Source organism: Carassius auratus, unplaced genomic scaffold, assembly GCF_003368295.1.
Source record: "Carassius auratus strain Wakin unplaced genomic scaffold, ASM336829v1 scaf_tig00012155, whole genome shotgun sequence".
Taxonomy (NCBI): Eukaryota; Metazoa; Chordata; class Actinopteri; order Cypriniformes; family Cyprinidae; genus Carassius; species Carassius auratus.
In genome coordinates, this window is record NW_020524264.1 from 101,770 (window position 1) to 121,813 (window position 20,044).

The following is a 20,044-nucleotide window of genomic DNA, read 5'->3' on the forward strand; positions in this document are numbered from 1 at the left end:
TTGACCTTTAAGGCTTAATATTGACATCTTAAGACTTTAAAAACTGCAAAAAAACTGCAAAAAATAAAAAAATAAAAAAAATAACCAGACATGTTTCAGCAAATTAATTCATAAAGTAATAATTTAATAATCATTGAAAAATGATTCACTGACTATATATAAAATCACAAAAAAATGTCAGACTCATTTTTTAAAACACAGAACTATTATACTCTCTGTGACTCATTTTTTAAAACAAACTTATAATGCTCTCTGTCTGAGACACTTCTCCCGTTTCTTCTTTTCTGAGTAGCCCCCAGCTCTTTAATTTGTAAACTGTTAGGTGCAGTCACTGGCTCCCCACTGGTTTGTCTGGTAAGACCCTAGGCCCTGCTGCATCTACCTTTTCACCTGCCTGGAGAGAAAAAATACATGTGAAAAAATACATATTTAAACACAATATTTAAATACATTATATATATTTAGCATGGCATGACCATTGAGTAGCTACACAGTCTACAATCATTCTTAAATCGTTTTAATACTGAGGAAACTGCTTTAACGATCTTTCACGTTCACATAACGACCATAACTTACTGTAAGCGCACTATTTTGAGTAGGATAGGTTCGTTAGTTTTTTTGGTTATTTTTTATTATTATTTTTTTTATATATCTTAGTGCTTGCCTCTTAATATATGAAACTATAAAGCTAGCGCTGCTGGCTAGTGTGGTGTTTAACTACGAAAACAATCTTCACAAGCAAGACCTAAAAAAATAAAATAAAAATAAAGAGTGAACTTGCCTGGAATTCGAGCTGCGGTCCTTGACAAGATCGTCAATAAAATTGTAGATCTTTAGGTTGCTTAAAAACTTTGTTTCGTGCCATAATCCTCACACTGCGATCTAAAGCCGGTGACACGACATATAAAGTTGATCCTGATTGGTCCTCTTCTGTGCATTCGAAGTGCTGATTGGCTCACGCAGATAGAACCTTATAGAGCCAAGTTAGAGTTCTTTGTAGATAGAACCTTTTTGTTTTTTCAATAAAAAGTCCCAAAATGTACACAACTTCAAAAAAACCATCACATAATGTAAATAAGTAGTCACAGAATAAGAATATGTGAATAACTCAATTTTGACAAAAATGTCAGACAGAACCTTATAATTCCAAGGAGACTTATATGTAGTATAACGTCCCCGGTTACTCACGTAACCTTAGTTCCCTGAGAGGAGGGAACGAGACATTACGTATGGGGAAATCCATTTCCTCGAAATTATGAAGTCTGATTGAATAACTCTTTTGCTTGCAAATAGCCAATGGCGCCCTCGCCCTCACCTGATTGGCTGACAGCCATCAATATAGGTGACGGTGGGCGCCAAAACCCTCAGAATCTTCCACTGAACGAGAGTAATGAGGCTGGAAGGTTTTTCCACACGGCAGGTTACGTAATGTCTCGTTCCCTCCTCTCAGGGAACTAAGGTTACGTGAGTAACCGGGGACGTTCCCTTATCGAGTCGGTCTCTCGACATTACGTATGGGGAACAATAAAACCCCCGCCGTGTGGGAAATACTGTCCGGCCCAGCTCGCATCGAGCCACAGAAGAGCATAAGCACTAGCTCTTACAGCGCGTTAGCTCTAGGTCGGGTACCGGACCTGGTTGAAACACCTCTTGGCACAGAGCCAAATCAGCTCTTACACCATCGTAATCCAGTGCACCCAGATAAGCAACACTGGTGTGATATGGGGAAAATGCAGCAATATGTTGGTGCTTGGGAATACACTGCCGGCTTATAATGCGGGCATAATAAAGGGACCACATTAGATAGTGAATGAATACCTCAACCGCAGCTATTACAACAATAACTGACGCTGACCTGGTAGAAAGAACCACGGCTAGTGCACGCGCTAGGTAGGGCGTGCCCATAGCTTAGTCCAAAGACTGCTCAACTCCCTCCTCCTGCACTGACAGCACATGTGATGCGAACGAGGGAATGTCCAGATTATAGAATCTCGCAAACGTGTTGCGAGACGACCAGCCCGCTGCGAAACAAATGTCCTGAATAGACATACCTTTCGCCCAACCCCATGACGACGCCAAACTCCTTGTGGAGTGGGCGTGCACCCCGATTGGGCAGGCGGTTCCCCGGGAAGCATAAGCTAGTCGCACAGCCTCCACTATCCAGTGTGATAGCCTCTGCTTCGACAGCGCGCTGCCCTTCTTGGCACCCGCGTAGCAGACGAAAAGCTGCTCTGAAGTTCGAAACTGGCTAGTTCTGTTCACATATGCACGCAGGGCACGCACGGGGCACAAAGCGCACTTCTGAGACACTGAATTACTGTCCTCCTCGGGGCAAAATGCTTGAATTGTAATTATCTGAGCTCTGAACGGCGTTGAGAGCACTTTAGGCGAATAACCGCGTTTGGGTAAAAGTCTGACCATACAATCGTCCGGTCCAAACTGCATACACGCGCTGTTCACTGACAGGGCATGCAAGTCTCCCACTCGTTTCCCGCAAGCTAGCGCGAGCAGTAGCGCCGTCTTAAATGAGAGCACTTTAAGGTCGCTTAACTCGGCTGGTTCAAAAGGTGGGTTGGACAGCGCACTAAGCACTAATGACAGGTCCCAGACCGGCATCTGACGAAGGCGGGGTGGATTAAGCCGCCTAGCTCCCCGAAGAAAGCTCGTTATCAGGGGGTGCCTCCCCACTGAATGGCCGTCTAGCAAGTCACGAAAAACGGCGATAGCGGCCACGTAGACTTTCACTGTAGATGGGGTACTGCCAGCATCCAGACGTTCCTGTAGGAAGGTCAGAATAATGGAGATATCGCAACTCCTGGGGTCCTCATTTTTGTCAACACACCAGTTAGCAAATACTTTCCACTTCAGAGTGTATAAACGCCTCGTCGAAGGGGCTCTAGCCTCTGCTATTGTCTGCAGCACTCGCTGATATACTCCACGCTGATCTGCCACACATGCAGATCCCAAAGCTCTGGGTTGGGGTGCCATATGGTGCCCCTCGCCTGGGATAAGAGGTCCCTTCTCGGCGGGATCCGCCACGGGGGAAGCCGCGACATGTTCACCAGTTCCGGGAACCACGGCTGGTTGGGCCATTTGGGTGCTACCAGGATCAACGCACATCTCTCCTCCCTGATCTTCTGCAGCACCAGCGGCATTAACTTGACTGGGGGAAAACCATACTTCCGTCCCTTTGGCCAGCGGCTCGACAGCGCGTCTCCCCCCAGGGGGGATGCTGTCAGCGAGAAGTACAGAGGGCAGTGGGCGTTCTCTTGCGACGCAAAGAGGTCGATCTCCGCTTTGCCAAACAGATTCCAGATCATATTTATCGTTTGCGGATGGAGCCTCCATTCTCCGTGTACAATGCCGTCCCTGGACAGCATGTCCGCGCCGCAATTCAAGCTGCCCGGTACGTGCACTGCTCGAATCGACAGAAGTACCCTGTCCGTCCATAACAGCAGCTGTCTCGCTAATCCCTGCAGGGATCGCGAACGCAAACCTCCCTGGCGATTGATGTATGCCACCACCGCCGTGTTGTCCGTTCTGATGAGAACATGACGGTGTTTCACAAACGGAAGGAAACTCTGCAGCGCTAGATGAACCGCTTCCATCTCCAAGCAGTTTATATGCCAGCGCGTCTGGTCCCCTGTCCACGTACCGAATGCTGGTCTGCCATCGCATAGGGCTCCCCAGCCTGATAGTGAAGCATCCGTAGTGACCACTACACGTCTGACCACTCTGCCCATAGCAGCACCCTGCTCGAATATGGTCGTGCCGAACCAAGGCGCCAGAGTCTCGAGACATGAACGCGTTATGATAAGGCGTTCCGTTCCCGCTCTCCACGCCCGCGGCTTCACTCGGCTCTGTAACCAGTGTTGAAGCGGTCTCATGTGTAACAAGCCCAGTCTGCAGACGGAGGCTGCGGCCGCCATCAGACCGAGCAACCTCTGAAACGTTCTTAAGGGGATAGCTCTGCCTTGAACGAAGAGGGCTAGTGTATTTTGAATCGACTGGATTCTCGGCTCTGACAGCTTCGCGGTCATAGAGCGCGAGTCCAGTATCATACCCAGGAATGTGATATATTGGCGCGGCTGCAGTGTGCTCTTCTGAATGTTCACAGACAGCCCCAAACCTGTCAGATGGGCGAGGAGTCTGTGTTTGTGTTCCTCGAGAGCGCTTCTCGACCGTGCGATGACTAACCAGTCGTCGAGATAATTCAGTATGCGCATTCCACTGAGCTTCAGGGGAGCGAGCGCTGTATTCATGCATATTGTGAATACACGGGGAGCCAAAGCGAGCCCAAACGGCAACACTTTGAACTGGTACGCCACACCCTCGAATGCAAAACGCAGGAAGCGCCTGTGATGTGGGGCTATCTGGATGTGGAAGTAAGCATCCTTTAGATCCACTGCAATGAAGTAATCGTCGGGCTGAATGTGCGCGAGGATCTGCTTCACAGTTATCATCTTGAACGTGCGTTTCGCGAGCACTTTGTTCAGTAATCTCAGGTCTAAGATGGGGCGCATACCTCCGTCCTTTTTCGGAACTAGAAAATAACGGCTGTAGAAACCGGAATTTCTCCGTTCCACGGGCACTATCTCTACTGCTTGTTTGGCCAGGAGAGAGGATATTTCTGCTCGTAGCAGCGGGGCGCTCTGTTCTGACACTTCTGTCATAATCACACCGCCGAAGCGGGGTGGTCTGCGAGCGAACTGGAGCGTATAGCCGCGTTTTATCGTGTTGATCACCCAATAAGATGCCGCGGGGAGCGTCGCCCACGCGCTGAGATGACTCAATACGGAGGGTATTAATGCATGCTGCGGCGGGGCGTGCGCGCCAGCCACTGGGGAAGCGTTGACCGCTATATGAGTGGCAGGTGACTCGTTCGCGGCTTCTTGCACGGGAACATACATAGTCACCTCCTCGGGTTTCCCCGAGCTTCCGCTTTGCGAAGCGTCTCTCGGAGGAGAGGCTTCGCTTATGTAGCGGGTAATAGTAGAGGGAGGAAGAAAGCTCTTTTGCTGAGGCATGTAATGCATGTTTATTGAAACAGAACATAGCGGTTTCATTCTCACAACATTCACATCTTTGACGAACTCTGGGTGGGAACGCGCCCTTTTCGCCGCGGGTCCGACGAACACGTCCCGCGCTCTCTTCCCCCTGGCACGAGCATCAGGAACGCTGCTCCTTCTTGCCAGCCGGGCGCCCTTGGCTGCTAGAGGCCGGTTTCGGACCAAAACGGGGCTTCCTGGGCTGCCTCTGGCGGAATGGTGGCTCTGGCTCACGACGCTCTGCTGCGCTCGGGAACGCGCGCCTGGTATTTCCCGCTTGTCGCTGTGCCGAAGAAGATCTGGACCTCGCTGCAGGGGGGGCTTGAGACCGTTTCGGCAAAAGATGAGGCATCATCTTAGACTGCTTGACGGTCTCGGCGTATTTCTCCGACAGAGATTCCACCGCGACACCGAAAAGACCGGTGGGGCTCACCGGTGCATCCAGGAACTGCCTCTTTTCGGCATCGCGCATGCCGGACAGCGTCAGCCACAGATGGCGATGCAGGACCACAAGGCTGCTCATATTGCGGCCGATTCCCTGCGCTATCTTTTTTGACGCCGCGAGAGCGAGATCCGCCGCCGTGCGCAGCTTCCTGAGCGACTCTGGGTCCGGGCTTCCCTCATCCAGGGACCCAAGGAGCCGAGTTTGGAAGACCTGCAGGATTGCCATCGTGTGGAGGGCAGATGCTGCATGTCCAGCAGATATGTACGCCTTCTCAGCGATGTGAGCAGTAGCTCGACATGGCTTAGAAGGCAAAGAGGCTGTTTTCCAGCCGGGAGAAGACGCGAGATGGGCCGCGATAGCATCCTCGACGGGAGGCGGTCGCGCGTATCCCAATTTCTCCGCCCCTTCCACCGTCGTCAGCAGCTGGGTCCCCTGTGCATGGGCTCGGGCTGAGTAAGGGGAGCGCCATGACCGGGTGAGTTCCTCGTGGACCTCAGAGAAAAAAGGCGCGGGTCTCTGCGGGGCTTCAGCCTGGCGGCCCGCGCCGAGGAAAGAACCGTCCATCCATCTCTTAGACGGCAGCTCCTTGGGGGCTGTCCACTCCAATTCCATATCTGCCACCGCCTCCGTGAGGATCGCCATAAGCTCGGCATCCAGCGAGGCGGGGGCGGCTTCAGACGGGGCCTCGGACCACGCTCCCGGGTCTGAGGCATTAGTAGACATGGCGTCGTCCTCGTCATATCCAAACGAGACCATTTCCCGCGCTTCTAGTGGAGGGCGGGAACTGGCCTCAGAGTATGAGAGGGGATCTTCCACGTGAGGGTGGCGTGGGCGTTGGGCCGACGCCAGTACCTCGACAGAATCCGTCGACGGAGCTCTCTGCAGTCTCCCGGTTCGCGGCTCGACGGCGGCGGACGGGGGAGAGGCAGGAGATACAGGGCCACCGTTACGGGTAACGGCCAGCCTTGCACGAAGGATCTTGATGGGAAGCTCCTCACAGGCACGACATCCGGATCCTTCGAATGCCGCCTCTGCGTGAGCCCGACCCAGGCACAGCACACACTGCTCGTGTGCGTCCGGGAAATCAATGGGCCCACCACACATGCGGCAAAGAGACATTTTAAAAGTAAAATCACCGGAACGCGAGAGGGGATAATTTTCCACAATTTTCCGCTCTGTATGCGTGAATCCACGGCGAAACCAGACTCAAGTGAAGAAAAAAGATTCTGAGGGTTTTGGCGCCCACCGTCACCTATATTGATGGCTGTCAGCCAATCAGGTGAGGGCGAGGGCGCCATTGGCTATTTGCAAGCAAAAGAGTTATTCAATCAGACTTCATAATTTCGAGGAAATGGATTTCCCCATACGTAATGTCGAGAGACCGACTCGATAAGGGAACTCTCTCTTTCATTACAGAATTTCCACAAAAATCACTAAGAAACAGTTGCAGTACCAGTGTATTTATTTTTTTCCTTACTGTCTATTTTTTTCTATTGTATTGTTTGCAAAAATGTTTACCTTGCCACGCTACATCTGAATGATTTTTGCAGCATTTTCATTAAGACTTCTAATTAATTCTTTTAAAAAAGTATTAAACATATTTTATAATATGCATACTATTCAATAGTAGGGTGACTGACCCAGTTTTAGCAAAACACAGCATCACACGACATTTAAATGTATATAATTCATCTTTAAACCTTTAAAGTTTATAAACTATAATACATTAAAAAATGAATGATTTGTTAGATACTGCAGCGGTGCAATAAACAAAACGCACAATATATTGTTCAAAAAATCCAAGACATAAAACTATTTTAACAGTTTTAATGAAACAATGACATAATCTTTAAATAGGGTGACATTCAATGCATTCTTCTCTCCACTGTCTCAAGTGACAGAGAGACATGTCATAAACAAACGCATGTTTTAGTCTGACCAGATTTTCCCGTTTTCCGGGACCATTCCCGGTTTGTAAAAGTTGCACAATTGAATATATTTGAGTAATTAATGACAAAATTTTCATTTTGGGGTGGAGTAACCTTTTAAGCTGCAGAATGTGTCATATGTACAATAAATTAAACAAAGATTTGAATTTTTTTTTTTTAAACTGATTTGACCAAAAAAAAAAAAGGGCTACTGTATTTATGAGCAGAAAATAATGCATGATAAACTAGCGTATTTAAAATATAAGGCAGTCAATCTGACATTAGTGGAGGTGTGTTATATACACAGGGAAGTAAGCAAGCAGAAACATTTTGTTGTTAATGTTCAAATAAGGTTAAGCGTACTGCTGTTATGTCAATATATATTAAAACGCTGGGGCATTGTGGCTGATTTGTAAACTGATATTTTTATGTGTATGTGATCTTTTTCATTTCAGCTGTTTTTCATTAATCACTTTTTACCATAAAGACACCAACTCTGAAATACGACTCTAGTAAACAGTCACTAAGAAAAGTGTTCACTAGCCCTGGTCTCCCTACATATGTAGTTGGTCCTCTTGCAGTATGTTATTTCAAATACTGTCTATTTGTTGTTAGGGATGAGTGGGTGATACTGCTGTCCATGCATATCTGGAGCTGCAACAAAAAAACTTGCTGTTGTTAGTTTGTCCTCCTAGGTGTGGTTTTGTGGTTAAACCTCTCATAGTTCTCAGAGTGCGGGAGGATCTCAAGCTTCTCCACCACGTCAAGGTCACAGCACACGGAGAAGATTACAATAGTGCCACAAGTGGACCACTGGAGATCTAGCAGAGTGAATGAGATTTTTAGGAATTTTTAGGAAATAACTGGTTCTTCACTGTTTTCCTCCCTGCAAGCAAACAACATATACATATGAGGTTTATTATAACTTTATTACACAAATGACTATGTTTGAGAAAGTTATTACTTCTTACGGTGTGTTGTATTTGGGTTCTGTTGTATTTGCAGAGGTTGTTTCTTCAACAGGATGCTGTAGAGTGTAACACTAGACGACATAATCAACATCCAGACAAATCATGAAGGCTTTCATGAACTCATAACAGAGCAAAATTAATTTGAAAGAATTAAATGGCAAGTATAATATATATATGCAGTTCTATAGTAATGCACGATTACCCTAAATTCAGTTGTTAAAATGTAGCATCACACATGATATTTAAATGTAAAGAATTAAAGGACTTACTTTAAGTTTAAAACCTATAAAACACACAGAAAAATAAAAATTATTTGTGGTGAATTTAGTACAACAGTGCCATAAACACAATCAGTTGTGAATACCAACAATCTCTGGTAAAAAGAACATTTAAATTATGTTACTATTTTATGTATATTATAGAAAAATTTCTTTACCCTGTTAAAAGTATACAAGTAATACAAGAGGATTCTGTGATGTTAAAATCATTTTAAATAAATTGTATCAAGCTGGGTTTGTATTCTTAAAGATTCTAAGAATCCTCTCAGTGAGCTCCTAAATTATCTTAAAAATGTCTAACTAAGAGTCTTAGAATAAAAGTGATTTAGGACTAATCTGAGAGCAACTCTGAGTGAGGAAAAGGCAAAAACTTTTATCTTCGTGAGGAGCTGACCCCATTGCTAGCCATAACAGTCTTTTGAAGATTATGATTGGTTGGTTGTCTAAGAAGGAAAGGAAAGATGCTTTTAAGGGTAGTATTTAAGAGTCTATTGTAAGCCTTCACCTTGAAATTACAGGCGTAATTATATGTATACATATTCTTTAATTACCATGCTATCATACCTAACAAATTTCATAGGAAATGAACAGGGAAACAAAAAGGTTCTGAAAGTGTTGTAATTGTTTGTGTGGTCACTTTGCTTACAAAAGATTGTGACAGACCCAAATCATCACTGCTGCAAAGCTGCATTTTTCCAGTTGCCAAATATGTTAATGTAGTGATTTACTTCCATTTTTGGCGCTATGGCATTTCTGCACGGTGTCTATGTTAGCGTGTCTCTAATAAGATCAGTCACAAACTAGATCCCTGACCATCTAATGTGTAACGTCTTGTTAATTCGCTGTCATGCATTGTGTGTAACATTTCTTCTCCCTCTTCAGGTTTCCCAACTCTGAAGCCTCTTAAAAGTCCTTGTCCATACTCCTAACAATTTTGGACCTCAAGACCTCTCTCAAGGTTTAAGATGCTTTCTGAATTACTTTTTTTATTTCTTTGCCAGGGTCTTTTCTTTAATTTTAAGAGGAACTCCCACATTTCGAAGAACTTTCTTAGAATTTTGATACTAGCATCAACTCTTAGCCCTAAGATTCATAATGGGCCCTGATCGCTATACAAGCAAGACCACATCAATATTAATGTATTAAAAAATATATATATATTAATGTTAGAATCTGCCATATTTATAATCACCAACAAAACCGCCAGTATTTGGTTAGGTATTTGCTATACAGGTTTCAGTAAAACCCATAAACACAAATCAAACTATTCTGATTCAACATTAATACAATTTTCAAACAGATGCATCCTGCATACATACTCACTTTTGTTCCTTTGCCACAGGTATAGAATTATGGAGAACAATGTTGCCACTGGTATTATGAGAATATATCTTCCCCGTCTTTTTGGTGTGCATATGACATCTTTAACAGAGCTGCCAATTTCTATCTGGATTTCATTCCTAGCTTTGCAACTGAGAAAAAAATTAATGTAAAAAAAAATAATAATAATAACAAAAATGCTGCAGGGAACACAAATAACATTTCACCTACTCTGTCCATTTGGTGCAGCTCAGACCTGATGGTGAAAAAAATCCATGAGGACAGTTCACACATATAGTATCCAAAGTCTTTGTTCCTGTAAGCAAAAATTAAGAGTGTTCTCAGAAACGAACCTCCATTGCGGGTGATATATCCCTTTAATCACTGAATTATGATTAAAGAAAAGTATTCAGAAACAATACCTGGTATTTTTGTTTCTTGTCCTGGTTCACAAACACTGTGTTTCTGAGCATGAAAACACTGTGAATTTGAGTAATCAATGCAGTAATGTCCATCAAGGACATCACACACAGTGTCTTTTATTGTAGTGCATCTACTCTGGATGTAAAGTCCTTGACCTAAAAGAGCACACTCATTAATTTCATATAGGCAATGCAAAAAATAAATAAATGCATTAGATAAAAAATTAGTTTATTGGATACATTTAAAACACAACCATACTTTCAACACAGTTTCTGCATGTGAAGCAGTTATGAAGGCCGTTTGGTTCACTTATAAATGTTCCTGGAGGGCAAGGTTTGCATGTGGTACTCAAATCACCAGTACAGTCACTGCGTACTACTGTTCCTACAAACAACACACAAAACAACAGTTAGTCAGTTCTTAACCCTAGGTGTGGGAAGACAGCAGACCAGACATGCAACCAAGGCAATAGTGACATGCAGGGCTTGGGTGGACACAGGAGCTGTGCCCAGCCGTGAAGATACTGGAATAATACTGAGGGGTAAGATTTCAGGTGTTTATTCAATTATTATAATAATCATATAATAATGTTAAAAAAAAAAACTATTAAAATATATTGAATATAATAAAAAACATCTATAATTGAAACAAATCTAAATGTTTAGAAAGTCAGTTCCATTGTAGACGACTTTATTACTAATACTTTATTTAAAATGCATCACAACCTGTTTTTATAGTCTATGGCAGTGGTTCCCAACCTTTTTCAACTCGCGGCCCACACAACCAAACACATATGTTTGCGCGGCCCACTTCAAAAAAATTAACTAACCCCGCTATTGTTGGGTTAATAACTTAGTACTCAGAAGCTAGATTTTAAACTATATTTATTGAATAAAATAGGGCTGTGCGATATGGACAAAAAAAAAACTATCGCGATTTTTTTGATCAATTTTGCAATTGTGCTTTTACAGTCATAAATGCATTCAGGATTAATTTAAAACATATTTCCAAAAGAAAACCAATCAGAGCTTTATCAAAAAGTTGTAACATCTCTAGAACAGACATAAGTCAAAATTATCTCTATAGTGAAGATGTAAAAAAATGTATAGACTTGTGGCAAAAAATAAATAAATACATAAATAAATCCTGTATACAGGGACTTTTTTTTCTTTTTTGCCATGCATTGTTCATAGAGCTCATTAATTGTAGCGGTGCCTCAGGTGTTTGCATTGTGTATACAGTATGTGTATGCGGTCAGCAGTGAGAGCGCATAAATATAACGCGAAAGCACATTAAAATAATGCACGAGTGCGAATCTCTCTGTTCGCAGCAGATTTCCTTTGCTCTGTCACAAAACCAGTCGTGCTTGCTCAGATACACGCTGCTGTGCGCAGAGAGAGTGTGCGCACTTAAAACGTGTCTCCTCTCACTTAAACTGCATCCTGTTCACTAACAAATTCACTCTATGCTCATGTGTTAGACATGAATTATTTTCGCACGTTTTTATTTCTAGCCTTTTACCGCAGTGAGAACGCTCTGATCCGTCAACATTGGCTCAGAAAAAAGGCGCATCACAGACAGTGTGTGAACCTGGAGTTAGGCATATGCGCACGCTCAAATCGTGATTTTAGGACGTTTTCTTTTAATCGCACAGCCCTAGAATGGTCTGGAAATGAACAGAAACTAGATGGCCGCGGACCACAGGTTGAAAACCACTGGTCTATGGTCACAACATGGGGGAAAAGGAGGAGCAACACAATCGCATCGCGAAAGGAGTATGTTGTATATTGTAAAAAGGTCAATGTTAGTATCACTTTTTATTTAAAATGTGCTTAATGATTAGTTATCCTACCAATATTGCACATTGGGCAGCACTCTCCAGCAGCCGATTTATATTCACTAGGACCACAATCGTTTCCAAATGCGACAGCTGAGGGTTAAGATTTAATAAAAAGTCATTATTTCAGTTTTGTTGTTGCATTTTTAACTTTTCAAAGCACAATCGCTTCGCAATGGTATTTGTCTTACGGTAAAGAAGAAAGAAGACGAATCTCACAAATGTCTTCCTCATGTCGTACAGAATGTGAAACCCCCACCATATTTGTCCTTGTTTTCAATCCGCCATTTTTCCCAAGAAGTCCTCACAGCAGCCTGTAGCACGATGACGTAGCTGGATCAGATCCAATACGTGTGTTTTGGTGACGTCATAAACGCATGCGCACTACCGATTTATGATTATAATGCGCATGCGCTGGTCTTGAGTGACACGCATGCTCAATATTGTATTAAGATGATGTTCTTACCTCTATAGTAGTAGTATAGATGAATAGTAATAAGTAATTATTTACATATATTTAAAGATCTGTATTATTTACAGTTTATCTACACACGCAAAATAGTTGTCTGGACAACATTTTAAATCACATGATTTTAAAGTTTTTAAACCTAAATTTGATGGAATAATAGCATAATGTCACCGCAAGTATTTTTTTTTAAATGTGTGTATATAGAACATTTTAAAATAAAACCATTTTATTTTATTCAGGTCATAATTGCTGTTGAGTGGAAGCAAAAATGAGTCCAGTAATTGTCTCTGTAATTTTAATCCTAAAAGGAACAATACAATAAAGGCTGTATACAACTTAAAATACCAGTGCACACTCATGGGGAAAACGCAAAAATATTAACAGCAACAAGAAAAAATAAAAACTTGTCAGATGTCAAAATAAACAAAAGTGCTATATATATATAAAAAATGATATTTTGTCTGGTTTTCAACCGTGATCTGTACATAAGATTCCTCTTAATTTGCTGTTAAGTGTCTGCAAGACATGCAAGTACATTTATTAAAAAAATAATAATAAAAGAAAACAAACCCTGAATTTAAGTTCAATATACAAACACAGCAGTCAGATCAAGCAATTGTCACCTAAGTGACAATTCCTATTTAACTTTATAAATTGTTGTCCTTGGGGCTATAGTGATTGCCGTCACAAATGAAGCAGTCTGCTGAGCAGTAACATTCAAACTCTTTGGTTGAGTAAAATGCACGAAGGATTCCTTTCCTTCCATCTCCAATATAGCCTGGCGGGAAGTCTTTAAATAAGTCCCCACAGCAAAGGCAACTGGTCACTTTATATGGCACTCGGTACATCTCCTTGTAGTCACTGGAGTATGCACTCCAGTTGACAACACCTATTGTAAGAAAGAGATTTAAAACAATAAAAAGTTCTGAGCAAAGCTTAAAATGCATTTGCAGCTTAAACTTTATGTGTGGAACTATCTACTGGTATAAATAAAAAAATAAAATGAAAACTTACTGTCAAGCCAGGCTAAATGAGCGTCTTTTCTGAATGATGCGTCACAAACAACATCATGGAAAAGCCAGCACATCAGAGACAGTCTGAAGAAGGCCACATCTCCATCTTCTTTGACCACATTCAAGAGGATATGTCTCAGGATCTCAGGTGGCATCTGCTGAAAAAAAAAATTGGTTAATATTATTCAATATAAAATACTAGTCGAATAATAGCATACATTTAAAATGTTAAAAATAACATTTGGAATAGGAAAAACTCCCACCTTACTTATGTAATCAGCTTCTGCTTCCTTTTCCAATTCTCCTTAAGAAAGAATGAAAGAAAGAACGAAAAGAAAGAAGAGAAAGAAAGTTCACACCAATACATCAATCATGAAATATTTATGGAAAAAGGAACTTTTATCTTCAGTTGTCAGATTAGTTGTTACAAACCTATTTTAGTTAAAGTTATACCTGTTTTCATTTCTTTGCGCCTTTTTCTGAGTAGCTTTCTTTCAGCATCTGATCTTAAATTACACATAAAAAAACAAAAAAACAAGTGAACTAGTTTCCCTAGAAAGTATTTACTCCACACAGGAGAAAAAATAAAATAAAAATCACCATAAAACACCAAAAACATTACATTTAGTCATTTAGCAGATGCTTTTATCCAAAGCGACTTACAAATGAGGACAATGGAAGCAATCAAAAGAGCAATGATATATAAATATCAAAATATCAAATACTGTGCAAATTAATATTATTAAAGAGAGGATAAAAAACTGCTACTTCTACTCCTCCATCACCCACTACTACTAATAAATATGTTTTATTTATTGGAAGAACTTGGAAATAGGCTTACTTCACAGGATTATTTGTTAGCAGGAGCAAGCACCACCATCTCCTTGCTGCAGCCATGTCAGACTGGAAAATATGCATAATGTAAATCAATCACCCTTTGAGAATAAACTTTTTGCCAAATTATTAATTTTGATAGCTCACCTCAGAAAAATCAAAGACGCCTCCCATTACAACATAGAGTGTGTACTGTAACATTAATAGTAAGTTACATCAAAACAGACATAAACAATAGTAATCAACTTTAAATGGTTTTGTTTGACTGTATCAATATCTTAAGTTTGTTGGATATTGATTTTGCTCAAACTAAAAAATAAATTAACAATTAAAGACAGCAATCTGACAAAGCTATCAAGGAAAATAAACATTACTTATTGTTAAACAATTCTTCCTACCATCAACACAAACACTCCACAATTATTTGACCAATTCTGCCTTGGAGCACCCTGTTGAGTTAAATTGAAATAAACATGTTGTAATTATTCAAAAACTAACAATGTGTTTGAATATCTAAAATGGAATTTAGTGATGGCAACAAGAAAACTGCTTACGTTGAGATCATCACGTCCATACTCTTTCCACAGCCCAGGATGTAGTTGCTGTGCAAGTACTCTACAAAGCATTGAAACAACAACAACTAAAACAAAAACTGAACAAAAATAATAATAAAATACTAATAAACAAACTGGGGTGGAACAAATCCCCAAACAAATTATTGGCTCATTTATCATCGTTAAAACAATGTTTTCTTTGAACTATAAAATATAATTCCAGCGATAAGGTAGATTTAAATAGTTTAAGCATCAATGAAAAATGAGCCATAAAAAAAAAAAAAAAATGCATGCAAAAGGATGTATGGCACAAAACAGAACTACCATAATCCTGAACTTCTTTTGAACTCTTAATATTTTTTCTGAAAAAACCTGTAGGGATCAATGTAACGACAATCGCTGAAGTCAGTGCCGTGCAGTGAATCAAGCAAATACATCTCTCTGCTTTTTGGTTTCATGATCTGTAAAACTAGTTCTATTAAATGATTTTTGGAAGATACAACTGTTAGTTATGTCAAAATATCTCAGTGTTACTTGCATTAAGGGGAACTGATAATTTAAACACAATAGACTTACACATATCATCCAATGGTTTGATGCCCAGGAAGGGAGTAAGATGAAGTCACATTCTGCTATATGGTCCTTATACAGACAACAAACATTTTTAAATAGCACCTAAAATGACCCTAGTTAACTTCTATTAAAAATTTCAGTCATACTTACAGGTAAGTTAGCTGAAGGGTCTGCACACAATGGTGGCAACCATGTCACTGTCACATACGAGCTAAAACAATTGACCTTTATGTTCTGTTAGATACCATTTAAAATTACAGTTAATAAAGGATCACTTGTGCACACTTTCTCACTCCAAAAAAAAAAACAGTTCTACACAGAAGATATAAAATATTACCTTTAAATCAGCAATATCTCTGACCATTGAAAGGCAGGCATTCAAAATCTGTAATAATTTGAGAGAAAACAAATTTAATATTCACTTATCACAAAACATAAGCAGGATATTGAATGTGATAATACTCACAGTCCCTTCAACATCATTTGGATGTCCCAAGGTAATAAAATCTGATCTGTTCAGAATTGTTGCTCCTACTTGAGCCAAAAATTGTTGTCGTGATTCCTTTTCATTTAAAGCATTTTCTATCTAGAAAAACTAAAAAAAAAAAAAAAAAGTGTAAGTATGATTATACACTTTGCATAAAAATGCAAAAGATTCAACATACCATCTTTATTTGGTCACTGCTTTGTGGATGCATCCAGCATGCCCTGTTTGGCTGCACATTTCGTAGGGCTGTCATGTCAATCACTGAACCTTGGCTGGGGCCTGAAAAGAGAGAAAATATTATGATCCAACTGTATTTATTAAGTGAAGTGAGATTTTGCAAGTGCGGTGTTATAATGACATTACTTACAGTGTACTTGGTCTATTTGTGTAATATCACAGGTGTGTCTTTCACTATCATTTAGGGACTGTGGAGGTGTACCTTCACATAAAGTACAAGACAAAGTGATTTTTACAATACATGAAAAAATGAATGGTCATTGTAAGTTTAAAAAAAAAAAAAAAAAAAAGTTACCCAGTACTATCTGACCATAACCATTGAAGGTTAACTGATCACTTGGTGATACAATTTTTCTTAGGCTGTCCTCCATGTTCTTATTCTGTGCTGTGTTATAGTGGTGAATGATGTTGCGCATCAAAAATGTGTGTCCAGATGGCGTGAGCATGTTCAAGAAATAATTGTTCTTGCGCATTGAACCAAAAAGTTGCTCTGCGGTTTGAGTATTTACCCATCCACAGAGTTCTGGGACTACTTGGATTCTCCTAAGAGCATCTCTTGGGTCTTTGGTGTTAAATTCATGAAATCTGTCATACAGAGCATAATGCTCTGATGATCCTGTCAAAGGATGGCAGTTGATATCCTCCTCCTCCTTCTTATTTTTCAACCATGGTAGATTAACTTTGAGCTTGCCTTCCTTTGCTAGCTGGATATTTGCTGTAGTGGGTTCAGCAAGTCTCCCTTCATGGGGACTGAAAGGTAGAGAATCTGCTTTCCGTAGATTAACGTGTGCTGCAAGTCCTCTAGCAAAGTCGTATATTACCACATTAGGAAAGTGCTTCCAACTCAGCAGCAAGTCTGCAAAGTCTCTGGGAGACTCTGCTCTTATGTTGAATTTGATGGAATACACTATTCCACATGGACATGTAATGACTGCCCAGCCACCTAAGAGAAATGTACAAAAGCACAATTTAAAGAAAGTATAATGTAAAGAAATATATGTAAAAGTCATTACAATTACAAAAAAATAAAATAAAATAAAAATACAAATAACACTTCAACTATTAACTTATATATATATATAAAATTTAGTTTATTTTTTTCATTAGGTTTTCATAATTTCTTCATACCATTGAATCTACCTACTTTTACCAACAATTTGTCAGTGGGTGGACTCAGAGACTAGTTTCCTCAGTGTTAATTAACCCATGTATAAATTGCAAGTAGGTTCTTATAGCAAATGAAATATTGCATCTTCCAATGAATGCTTTGCTGAAAATTAAATGTCCATCAGGATACATTTTTAAACTCCAGGGACATTATTATTTTTTTTTTCCAATCAAAGCTACATATGTATGCATTATTAAATGAATTATTATTATTATTATTATTATTATTATTATTATTATTATTATTATTATTATTATTATATAGACATTTAAGAGATGACAATTTACCAGAAGCACCCCAAATCTGCTGGAAGATTTTGTCGTACGCAGAACGGTTTTGCATCTCTGTTCGCAAACGTAACACAAGATCCATCCTTGATCCCTTTGTGTCCAATCCACATTCTTTGCACAGCTTCCTCACTGCATCAACCTAAACATGACAGGCTTTGGTTAAAACCATAATTGTTGCAAAACATAATTAGATGTTGTGCATGTGTTCTTACCTTAAGATTAAAGAGCTCATCACCTAACCTTTCCTCTGTGACGTCAAGATCTGGAACATCACAGGACTTTGTTTTTTGTAGTTTTGCATGCTCAGTATTTAGAACAATGTCTGACTTTCGGGTGTTAGGTCCAATCCAAGGAGCCCAACAATCATAACTTGGGCAAACTACAAAGGGATTTTTCCTGCCACCTTAAGAGAAATACAGAGTGTATAAGTACATTAAAGAAAATTAGTTTCTTTAGTTACACAGACCTAAATAATATTACACATTAAATAACTTACTTGAAAGAAATCCCCGGCCAATCATCTCCATCGTTACGGATTCCCAAAAAGAGACAATGTTTGTATCACCCTTGAAATCTGATGGTGGTGTGGCTATTTCACTGACTGCAAAACACAAACTCAGAAATCAGGAACATGCCGTTTTTAGAAAGCATTTGTAATACAATGTACACAACACATACTTACAAGGAATACTGAAGACACCTTTCTTGTGGAGATCCATAATCACCACTTTGGGGTAATATCCACAATTGATGCAGGTGTAAGAATAAACATGGCTGCTCAAGGCTTCAAAGTGGAGGTAAGCATGGAGCACTGTGTCTTTGCTGGGGAATTTTGCTTTAGCAGTGGCTTCAAGTATGCTCATTACTCTGCTGACAGCAGTGTGATTCTAGGCATATTCACAGAGTATAAAGAAGAAAGATTATGTTACAGGGCATAATACTTATTACACAAAACCATATCAACATCAATAGTTACACATATTACCTGAAGAGCATTGCGAAGAATTACACACAAGTGAAGAGAAAGCAGAAGGTGGTCATTGAAGTTATGGATACCATCAGTGAATTCCTGGTACCTGTACATCATTCTGCAGTTGCTACATACTTTGTAGTAAGTTGAAATTCCTTAACAGAGAGCATAAAAGTTAAATACAAAATAACAGTAAAATAACACTCTTTAAACAATTTGAATGTTCCATTTAACAATATTTACCTTCAACTACCCCAGTAAAGGTCAGAATCTTTGCTCGTGAGGTTATAATAATTGGCTCGCTTAGAACATGATTACCCTCACATTCGGAGCAGAATGTTTCTTCAGGAATTAGTTGGTGTCTAAATTCACTTCCATGTTGTAGACCACTAACCAAATTTTGAGGAAGGTCCACAGGCAGAGATTTATTTTTCATCAAATAGCGCACTATCCTCTCTATTCCATCATCATTACCGAACCGAATCGTTACCGAAACACACCACCGCGCATGCTCGTAACAACGTCCAGTACGTATTGGATCTGATCCAGCTACGTCATCGTGCTACAGGCTGCAGCGAGGACAGTCTCATTTTTCGGGTTGTGGCTGGCTAGACCGGAAACGAACAATTAAATTAATTTTTCTCCCTATTAGATTGTGTTTTGTTACAGTATACACATACTCCAACCCTAAAACTACCCTTACAATTATTAAAAAATAGCTATTATCGTTGTACATTGTGACAAAAAGTACGCTGTATTGATTTGCGCAATGCCCTGGTAACGCTAGCCTGGTAATACCAGACTCTGCTACTTCAGGCTTACAGGGCAGAATGCTGAAAGACTCTGTTTTCTACACTAAAACCTAGTTCTGCTTAACTGGGAGTATTAAGTTACACTACTAAATGTAGTGTAACTTAATACACTACATTTAGCCCACCGCCCCCACCAATATGTTATAATCATTTTTGTGCTTTATTTTTTTACCTGTTTTTATTTTTTTACCTCATCAAAGCTTTTATTTTAAAACAAAGACACTTTTTAACACTTGTTCAGCTCATTTGTGTTTAATAATTGTCAGAAACAGAAGTATAACAGTAAATAAATATCGGTTCTGCATATCGGTTATCGGGTACATAAACATGCAAATAATCGGTATCGGTATCGGTTATAAAAAATCAATATCGGTCGATCACTAATTA

General features: G+C 40.3%; 2 protein-coding genes across 13 annotated transcripts; both read right to left on the minus strand.

Moving 5' to 3' along the window:
• Window positions 1-7,625: 7,625 nt before the first annotated feature.
• On the minus strand, window positions 7,626-12,607 carry LOC113073441 (tumor necrosis factor receptor superfamily member 5-like). 5 transcript variants are annotated; one of them, XM_026246328.1, is made up of 9 exons: window positions 12,470-12,607; window positions 12,266-12,343; window positions 10,672-10,797; window positions 10,413-10,568; window positions 10,222-10,306; window positions 9,994-10,142; window positions 8,662-8,675; window positions 8,393-8,463; window positions 7,626-8,307 (listed from the first exon to the last, which is right to left on the minus strand). In XM_026246328.1, the coding sequence occupies exons 1-9, from the start codon at window positions 12,510-12,512 to the stop codon at window positions 8,274-8,276; spliced, it is 756 nt and encodes a 251-aa protein (XP_026102113.1). In that variant the 5' UTR covers window positions 12,513-12,607; the 3' UTR covers window positions 7,626-8,273. The 5 variants fall into 5 exon arrangements, with proteins under 5 accessions (XP_026102113.1, XP_026102112.1, XP_026102115.1 ...); XM_026246327.1 differs by having other exon boundaries at window positions 12,442-12,599; XM_026246330.1 differs by having other exon boundaries at window positions 7,626-8,242; window positions 8,386-8,463; window positions 12,442-12,599.
• Window positions 12,608-13,271: 664 nt separating this feature from the next.
• On the minus strand, window positions 13,272-19,619 carry LOC113073439 (HMG domain-containing protein 3-like). Of its 8 annotated transcripts, XM_026246320.1 has the most exons (20): window positions 19,089-19,618; window positions 18,861-19,000; window positions 18,558-18,762; window positions 18,372-18,476; window positions 18,088-18,278; window positions 17,873-18,014; window positions 16,713-17,360; window positions 16,548-16,619; window positions 16,359-16,459; window positions 16,160-16,279; window positions 16,031-16,078; window positions 15,844-15,927; window positions 15,697-15,762; window positions 15,121-15,179; window positions 14,965-15,015; window positions 14,714-14,758; window positions 14,574-14,635; window positions 14,186-14,238; window positions 14,001-14,036; window positions 13,800-13,890 (listed from the first exon to the last, which is right to left on the minus strand). In XM_026246320.1, the coding sequence occupies exons 1-15, from the start codon at window positions 19,279-19,281 to the stop codon at window positions 14,967-14,969; spliced, it is 2,223 nt and encodes a 740-aa protein (XP_026102105.1). In that variant the 5' UTR covers window positions 19,282-19,618; the 3' UTR covers window positions 13,800-13,890; window positions 14,001-14,036; window positions 14,186-14,238; window positions 14,574-14,635; window positions 14,714-14,758; window positions 14,965-14,966. The 8 variants fall into 8 exon arrangements, with proteins under 8 accessions (XP_026102109.1, XP_026102110.1, XP_026102105.1 ...); XM_026246318.1 differs by having other exon boundaries at window positions 14,574-14,758; window positions 19,089-19,619; XM_026246319.1 differs by having other exon boundaries at window positions 13,848-13,887; window positions 14,574-14,758; window positions 19,089-19,619.
• Between the last annotated feature and the right edge of the window lie 425 nt (window positions 19,620-20,044).

Bases quoted from the DNA above. Each gene is read 5' to 3' on its own strand.
- LOC113073441 (XM_026246328.1), bottom strand. From the start codon at position 12,512: ATGGTGGGGGTTTCACATTCTGTACGACATGAGGAAGACATTT. The intron at 10,798-12,265 runs GTAGGATAACTA...TGTTGTTTGTAG, and splicing joins CTGCCCAATGTGCAATATTG to GAACAGTAGTACGCAGTGAC. The intron at 10,143-10,221 runs GTAGGTGAAATG...TTTTTTTCTCAG, and splicing joins AGCTGCACCAAATGGACAGA to TTGCAAAGCTAGGAATGAAA.
- LOC113073439 (XM_026246318.1), bottom strand. From the start codon at position 19,281: ATGAAAAATAAATCTCTGCCTGTGGACCTTCCTCAAAATTTGGTTAGT. The intron at 19,001-19,088 runs GTAAATATTGTT...CTCTCTGTTAAG, and splicing joins CTTTACTGGGGTAGTTGAAG to GAATTTCAACTTACTACAAA. The intron at 18,279-18,371 runs GTAAGTTATTTA...ATTTCTCTTAAG, and splicing joins TGGCCGGGGATTTCTTTCAA to GTGGCAGGAAAAATCCCTTT.